Below are 8,444 nucleotides of genomic sequence, written 5' to 3'. Positions count from 1 at the left end.
ATTGCCATCATAATTTATCATAATGTTGCACTCACTATAAAGTATTCAACTGTTTAAATTTGCCAATAATGTACCAGTAACTGCCAGCCAGAGAGAAAATGTAAAAAAAATATGTGGCTTTAAAATATTGTAGCTTATAGTGTGTTTTACATTCATCAGGTTTACACCACCGGTACAGTTAGGTATGCAGCACACAACACACAAAGGACCACTTTAGGACAACGTTACTCGTAGTGAATTTGTCTGTTCTATGCAGTAATTTCTATTCCAAATCGGCGAGGTTTGATGATGCAAGATTTCAAACAGGAAGTAGAGTCAACACGCGTTCCGGGGTATCAAATGAAGACAACTATAATGTACTTTCTGTAAATGACGGTGAGTTATTTTGATTATGGAGTAAAAACAGCATATCGTAAGTGCCAGATGTGTGTCCTCCAATTATATTACCAGCAATACGTTATATCTGCCACGTTTCTCTGGTTGTACGCAAGCGAACAGCGACACCAAACATGTTTGTCAACGCAGCTAAAACTGTCTTTGGCTAAAGCAATGCTGTTATTAACCCTGATTCGTATAGAATTACACCCAGCATTCGTTGTTGATTACTTCACATAACCTAACCTCTTCACCAAGAAGAGACTCAGGACATGGACAGCTTGTTGTAATAGCTTTGCCTGTTTTCTGTTTCCATTCGAACCAGGCGAATAAAGAAAATATGACGGCCAATACAGTGGGTAGACTGTGTTTCCGCAATGTAAATGCACTGGCACCTATGGTGCGTGTTGGCACCTTACCAACGAGACTGCTGTCCCTGGATTATGGTGCTGATATTGTGTACTCTGAGGTAAGTCTGTCAGTGGAGAAGGTGCGCTTCATTTGATGGATTTGGGGCAATTGCCTGTCAATCTATCTTTTGAAACTATTGTCTTTGATTACTGTGTTCAATCCATTTTATTGTATGTTTTGTAGGAGTTGATTGACATCAAAATGGCACAGTGTCAGAGAGTTGTCAATGGTAAGTTTGTCTCACCTACCCAACTACAGTCCTTTGATTACTGTTGTTGTAACAACTGTCACTGTGAGGTGTGTGTGTGTGTGTGCACGCGCTGTGATTTGCAGAGGTCTTGGAGACGGTGGATTTCGTGGCTCCTGATGAGAGAGTAATGTTCAGGACCTGCGAAAAGGAGAAAGACCGTGTTGTCTTCCAGATGGTAGGCTATACATGAGAGCCTTCACTGTCTGCAATGTTTCATTAGAGGAATTGGGGGGGGACTCATGTCCTTATTTATTCAACATGTCAAAGATGGGACCAACATGACTATGCCTTTTACTGTTTCTGCAGGGAACTGCGGACCCAGACAGAGCACTGATTGTGGCACGACTAGTGTGAGTCTTGAACATTGTACAGTGCCTTGCGAAAGTATTCGGCCCCCTTGAACTTTGTGACCTTTTGCCACATTTCAGGCTTCAAACATAAAGATATAAAACTGTATTTTTTTGTGAAGAATCAACAACAAGTGGGACACAATCATGAAGTGGAACGACATTTATTGGATATTTCAAACTTTTTTAACAAATCAAAAACTGAAAAATTGGGCGTGTAAAATTATTCAGCCCCCTTCAGTTAATACTTTGTAGCGCCACCTTTTGCTGCGATTACAGCTGTAAGTCGCTTGGGGTATGTCTCTATCAGTTTTGCACATCGAGAGACTGACATTTTTTCCCATTCCTCCTTGCAAAACAGCTCGAGCTCAGTGAGGTTGGATGGAGAGCATTTGTGAACAGCAGTTTTCAGTTCTTTCCACAGATTCTCGATTGGATTCAGGTCTGGACTTTGACTTGGCCATTCTAACACCTGGATATGTTTATTTTTTAACCATTCCATTGTAGATTTTGCTTTATGTTTTGGATCATTGTCTTGTTGGAAGACAAATCTCCGTCCCAGTCTCAGGTCTTTTGCAGACTCCATCAGGTTTTCTTCCAGAATGGTCCTGTATTTGGCTCCATCCATCTTCCCATCAATTTTAACCATCTTCCCTGTCCCTGCTGAAGAAAAGCAGGCCCAAACCATGATGCTGCCACCACCATGTTTGACAGTGGGGATAGGGTGTTCAGGGTGATGAGCTGTGTTGCTTTTACGCCAAACATAACGTTTTGCATTGTTGCCAAAAAGTTCAATTTTAGTTTCATCTGACCAGAGCACCTTCTTCCACATGTTTGGTGTGTCTCCCAGGTGGCTTGTGGCAAACTTTAAACGACACTTTTTATGGATATCTTTAAGAAATGGCTTTCTTCTTGCCACTCTTCCATAAAGGCCAGATTTGTGCAATATACGACTGATTGTTGTCCTATGGACAGAGTCTCCCACCTCAGCTGTAGATCTCTGCAGTTCATCCAGGGTGATCATGGGCCTCTTGGCTGCATCTCTGATCAGTCTTCTCCTTGTATGAGCTGAAAGTTTAGAGGGACGGCCAGGTCTTGGTAGATTTGCAGTGGTCTGATACTCCTTCCATTTCAATATTATCGCTTGCACAGTGCTCCTTGGGATGTTTAAAGCTTGGGAAATCTTTTTGTATCCAAATCCGGCTTTAAACTTCTTCACAACAGTATCTCGGACCTGCCTGGTGTGTTCCTTGTTCTTCATGATGCTCTCTGCGCTTTTAACGGACCTCTGAGACTATCACAGTGCAGGTGCATTTATACGGAGACTTGATTACACACAGGTGGATTGTATTTATCATCATTAGTCATTTAGGTCAACATTGGATCATTCAGAGATCCTCACTGAACTTCTGGAGAGAGTTTGCTGCACTGAAAGTAAAGGGGCTGAATAATTTTGCACACCCAATTTTTCAGTTTTTGATTTGTTAAAAAAGTTTGAAATATCCAATAAATGTCGTTCCACTTCATGATTGTGTCCCACTTGTTGTTGATTCTTCACAAAAAAATACAGTTTTATATCTTTATGTTTGAAGCCTGAAATGTGTCAAAAGGTCACAAAGTTCAAGGGGGCCGAATACTTTCGCAAGGCACTGTATTTCTGTTGTCCATCTATTCTTTCTGTTCCATTTCTACTGGTATATAGGAAGAACATGTAAGCATATTTTGTCAGCAACTGAGGTCTAGGTTGAGTGGCACTACAGTCTGTTCTATGGTCTACCTCACAAGTGAAAAGAAAAGCCTTATTGCCCCTTGGCACCTGTTTTTATATATTCCTCTTTGTAATGTGTAGGGAGAATGATGTGGCTGCCATCGATGTGAACATGGGCTGTCCTAAGGAATACTCTACTAAGGTGGGCTATGAGTGACACAGTCAGCAGCCAACAAATAGTCAATGAATGGTCAGTCAGTTCAGACCTAATATAATGTTCACACTAAGGTGACTGTCTGCTGACCCCTCACTTTTCTGTATCTCCTGTAGGGTGGGATGGGAGCTGCTCTGCTCTCAGACCCCGACAAAATCGAAGCGGTGAGTCGTCAATCTTCTCCCCCATCAGAAAGCTAATTGAATAGAGCACTTATGAAATAATATCTATATTTTTGTCATCTCTCTTTTTCTAGATTCTTAGAACACTTGTGAAAGGAGTGTCCAAACCAGTGACATGTAAAATCAGAATATTGCCCACAGTAAGTTTTAAAAGGACAATGCCTTTTCTACAGCAATTAGATGGGTGTCATGTGTTTTGAGCCAAATTCATTAGTCTTTTGACCTCACTTAAAGATTACATTCGCCATTAAAATTGTACTTGTGAGGCAGACTGACTGACCCCTGTGTTTATGTGTGTGTTCAGCTGGAAGATACTGTTAGTCTGGTAAAGAGAATTGAGAACACAGGTGTGGCAGCTATTGCCGTTCATGGCAGGTAAAGTCCTGTTCTTATCATACCCTTTGTTACACTACATGATCAAAAGTTTGTGGACACCTGCTCGTCGAACATCTCATTTCAAAATCATGGGCATTAATATTGATTTGGTCCCCCCTTTGCTTCTATAACAGCCTCCACTCTTCTGGGAAGGCTTTCCACTAGATGTTGGAACGTTGCTGCGGGGACTTGGTTCCATTCAGCCACAAGCATTAGTGAGGTCGGGCACTGATGTTGGGTGATTAGGCCAGGCTCGCAGTTGGCGTTCATCCCAAAGGTGTTCGATGGGGTTGAGGTCAGGGCTCTGTGCAGGCCAGTCAAGTTCTTCCACACTGATCTCGACAAACCATTTCTGTATGGACCTTTCTTTGTGCATGGGGGCATTGTAATGCTGAAACAGGAAACTGAAACAAAGGGGCCCCAGACCATTATTCCTCCTCCACAAAACTTTACAGTTGGCACTATGCATTGGGGCAGGTAGCGTTCTCCTAGCATCCGCCAAACCCAGATTTGTCCGTCAGACTGCCAGATGGTGAAGCGTGATTCATCACTCCAGAGAACGCTTTGCCACGGCTCCTGAGCCGACGCTTGGCATTGCTCATGGTGATCTTAGGCTTGTGTGCGGCTGCTTGGCCATGATGCTCCCAGCGAACAATTATTGTGCCGACGTTGCTTCCAGAGGCAGATTGGAACTCGGTAGTGAGTGTTACAACCGATGACAGATGATTTTTACATGCTTCAGCAATCAGCGGTCCAGTTCTTTGAGCTTGTGTAGCCTACCACTTTGAGGCTGAGCCGTTGTTGCTCCTAGAAGTATTCACTTCACAATAACAGAACTTATAGTTGACCAGGGCAGCTCTAGCAGGGCAGAATTTTAACGAACTGACTTGCTAGAAAGGTGGCATTCTATGACGGTGCCACGTTGAAAGTCACTAGGCTCTATAGTAAGGCCATTCTACTGCCAATAATTATCTGTGGAGATTGCATGGCTGTGTGCTCGATTTCATACACCTGTCAGCAACAGGTGTGGCTGAAATAGCCAAATCCACTCATTTGAAAGGGTGTCCACATACTTTTGTATATATATTGTATTTTACATTCATCTGATTTTAGATGCTTGATTTTGTGTAAAGCTAGTGATTTATAGAGACCCAAACCTTTTTGTGGCTCATTTTCTTTTTTGGCGTTTTGCATATTGATTTGTGACTGCCTCTACTTCCTCAGGTTAAAAGATGAAAGACCAAGACACCCTGTTCACTGTGACTTCATCCAGGCTATAGCTGAGGCGGTGTCCATTCCTGTCATCGCTAAGTGAGTCTCTCTGTCTCTCTCAAAGGTGTTGTGAACACGGAGATAAATAAATTATTATGTGACTGACTGTCCTGACTGTATTTTGTGTAGCGGAGGTTCTCTGGACCGGGTCAAAGCCCACGCTGACATCGAGGAGTTCCGGAAGGTCACCGGGGCGTCCTCTGTGATGGTTGCCAGGGCGGCTATGTGGAACCCCTCAGTGTTCCGCAGTCAGGGACTGCTGTCTGTGGAGGAGGTCATGGAGGAATACCTCAAATACGTGAGTCTACCGCCCTCCGTCCACTTTACCTCACTCTGCAGGAGACCCACTGTGTTAAAATGCCAAACTCAACTGTCACTTTCATATTGTTGATTGACATATTGTGGTATGACATAGGAAAGTTACCTAGGTAATCCAAGGCTTGTTTTTTGATCTGATAATGACGCAATCACAAACTACAGGGAAGTTAATCAAAGATGACTTTCTATATGCCAACTTTACCAAGCATAAAATACATTGTGTCATGTTAGAGGCCAATTAAGAAACATTTGTGCTTTTTTTATTTGTAGGCCATCCGCTACGACAACCATGCCTTCAACACCAAGTACTGCCTCTGTCAGATGCTGAGGGATAAGGTGGAGTCTCCACTGGGGAAGCAACTCAAATCTGCCCAAACCAACAAAGAGATCTGGTACATGTCTTTTGAATCATGATGTCAGAGAACTTCAGAATTCCAGTATTCTATTTAATTTCCTAGTAAATGTAGTTCTATTTCATATATTATTCTATTGGTGAACCTTTTTGGTAATAAGTACTCAAAAATTGTAGTATTGGTACTCAAGTTTGATGTTTGGGTATTTAACTCTACACCTGTGTTTTCCAGTGAGGGATATGGGCTGCAGGAGTACTATAAGAAGACCCAGGCAGAACTACAAGCCAGAAGGGAAGCCATACAAACCAACCACAATCACCCCAACCAGCCTGTTCTAGATGGTGATGTCACCACAATGCATGTCAAATTTGAACGGTTTGTTCTAAGGCCATTTGGAACTCCTCTTACACATCTCTCTCATCGGGTTACAGCAGCTCTACTCTGTCTGGTGGATAATGTTTAAGGGATGACCTGACCAAATTTGCATAGAAATGTAATTTACAGATTGTTACTCTAATTGAAAGCAATACTAAGAAGCTGTAGATCTGTTCTATGTGCATTATTTCTATGCTCCCTGTTCTTAAGTTTAGTTTTTGCATCTTGTACTGTTAGTTTTGTACACCAGCTACTATATTTTTGGTTATGGAAAAGATATGTCACAGCGGTTTAGATGGTACAATGATTCTCTACACAATGACTGGTGGTTTTGTCACAATCTGAAATTAGGCGAACTCTTAGAATTTCAGCAACCAGGAAACGGCGGAGCGATTTCTGCATAGTGCACCTTTAAGACCATTGGTTTATGTCTAGTAAGTCACTAGTTGAGTTGTGTAGGCAGGTAGTGGGAAGTCCTGTAATATATTACTGTGAATATTACATATTGCACATATTATTATGACTGTACATAGTATGATGGACATGTGATGTTGGTGTGTCAGGAGGGAGTACCCTGGAGAATTCAGCCCTAAGATGTTCCTGCTGGAGTGGAGCCGCAAGGAGAACTTAGAGCAACCACGATATGAGACAGTAAGATGACCACTTTAGATTAGACATGGTCATTCAACATACATGTCAAAACCAGAGTGCATTCATGTGTAGTGTGCCTATGTGCATTGTGTATGATGTTTTCAGGTACAGCGCTCTCAAGACCGGGCCTTCCAATCCATGGTAACGATGACAGGGAAAAAGTACAGATCCACTCTGTGGTGAGTTAATAGTGAAAGTGTTATAGACATTTTAAATGTTAGTCATTTAGCAGATGCCAGTGTTAGTTCACAAAAGGCTTAATTCATTTTTATTTATATTTATGACCAAGTTAAACCCTGGGAAGTTAAAGCTTGATAACACTGTTATAACACACAATGCTTAAAACAGTGTTATTTACCCATACAAATGCTAAAGTACACTGTATCACACATAAAAACACATTATCTTTTATAACCATGCAGGGAGAAGTCAAAGAAATATGCAGAGCAGGCTTCTGCTATAGTATGTCTACGTGTTTTGGGGCTACCAGAGGGGCGGGCTGGTGAAGAGTACTCTGGGTTGGTGGGCAAGAGGAAGAGGGAGGAGAAGAGCAACGAGACGCCAGATGAGGAGGACACCACTACATACTTTGGAGCCAGGAAAAGACACCTGTCTGAAAACCCAGAAAAGCAACGGGTCACCAACTATTCCAAATAGTGTACTGCACAAGACATGCACAGCCTGACTACTACACTGTAACAACTGTAAAATGATTGCTTTACGACCGCAATAAGACAGCATGTACCTTTTATATTAAATGGTGACTGTTTTGCAGCAGGTGTCAGCTCTTACCATGGGGAATGATTGATACAGTAGCGGCCATATTATTGTGAGATTGAGACATGGCAACGAGTAGTGTACAGTGTCTGAGATATTCTGTCACCCCCCCCCCCAAATAGTCAAACAGACATCAGCATGCGGTGTTCAATGCTATTTATTTTTTCTCCTGGATTATTTTGTTTAGTGACAACAAGCCTGTTTGGTGTTGGTTTGCAGAAAACATGCTCCGCATGGGATGATTTAATGGCCCTATTATTATTTTATTTTTTGATAAACCAAACTGGTAATCGGATTAGTTTACAAAGAAACCGGTCCAAATGTGTAACAAGACAGTTTGTCAGGCTACTTGAAATCATGCATTCTGCTTACTCTTGCAATATTCAAATGTTTCTTCTGTAAAGTCACAATAGAAAACCACTTATCAACTTTCTGCACTACTCATATTGACCAGAAGCAAGTTTTTATTTTATAATTCTTGACAGGAGTGTATGTACAGTGTAATGAAATCTGCCAGAGGAGGGCGGCACAGGAGCTGTATAAAGAGAGTTCATTTTCTCAGGCAGTATTTATTGCACCATTGTCTCACATGGGACTTTAGAAAATTAGGAAAACTTGCTTTTTATGTTTTCATCCTAAATTAATTGGTTGTTGCTCTTTCACGTTAAACAATAAACGTTTTTGTTGATTGTATACATTGACAGTTGGCTGCTATTGAATCAATTGTTTTTAATTAAACAGTTTGATTCTAATTATCTTTATTCGTATCCAGAGACACTGCCGTGTCAGGTGATTTGACACTCTAATAATCTCTCACCAGCTACTGTACTTGTACG

General features: G+C 41.7%; 1 protein-coding gene across 1 annotated transcript; it reads left to right on the top strand.

Annotated features, from left to right (window-relative positions):
• Positions 1–242: 242 nt before the first annotated feature.
• On the top strand, positions 243–8,309 carry dus2 (dihydrouridine synthase 2). The gene is made up of 16 exons (XM_020456167.2): positions 243–375; positions 701–844; positions 970–1,015; positions 1,120–1,211; positions 1,343–1,386; positions 3,233–3,293; positions 3,422–3,469; positions 3,562–3,627; positions 3,792–3,862; positions 5,087–5,173; positions 5,264–5,432; positions 5,723–5,844; positions 6,037–6,180; positions 6,744–6,831; positions 6,937–7,010; positions 7,254–8,309. The coding sequence occupies exons 1-16, from the start codon at positions 370–372 to the stop codon at positions 7,486–7,488; spliced, it is 1,497 nt and encodes a 498-aa protein (XP_020311756.1). The 5' UTR covers positions 243–369; the 3' UTR covers positions 7,489–8,309.
• The last annotated feature ends 135 nt before the right edge of the window (positions 8,310–8,444 follow it).

Source organism: Oncorhynchus kisutch, linkage group LG22, assembly GCF_002021735.2.
Source record: "Oncorhynchus kisutch isolate 150728-3 linkage group LG22, Okis_V2, whole genome shotgun sequence".
NCBI lineage: Eukaryota > Metazoa > Chordata > Actinopteri > Salmoniformes > Salmonidae > Oncorhynchus > Oncorhynchus kisutch.
Note: the sequence above shows the minus strand (reverse complement) of the source record. Positions and strands in the feature narration are given on the sequence as shown.

Bases quoted from the DNA above. Each gene is read 5' to 3' on its own strand.
- dus2 (XM_020456167.2), top strand. The intron at 3,294-3,421 runs GTGGGCTATGAG...TATCTCCTGTAG, and splicing joins CTAAGGAATACTCTACTAAG to GGTGGGATGGGAGCTGCTCT. The intron at 5,845-6,036 runs GTACATGTCTTT...TGTGTTTTCCAG, and splicing joins CAAACCAACAAAGAGATCTG to TGAGGGATATGGGCTGCAGG.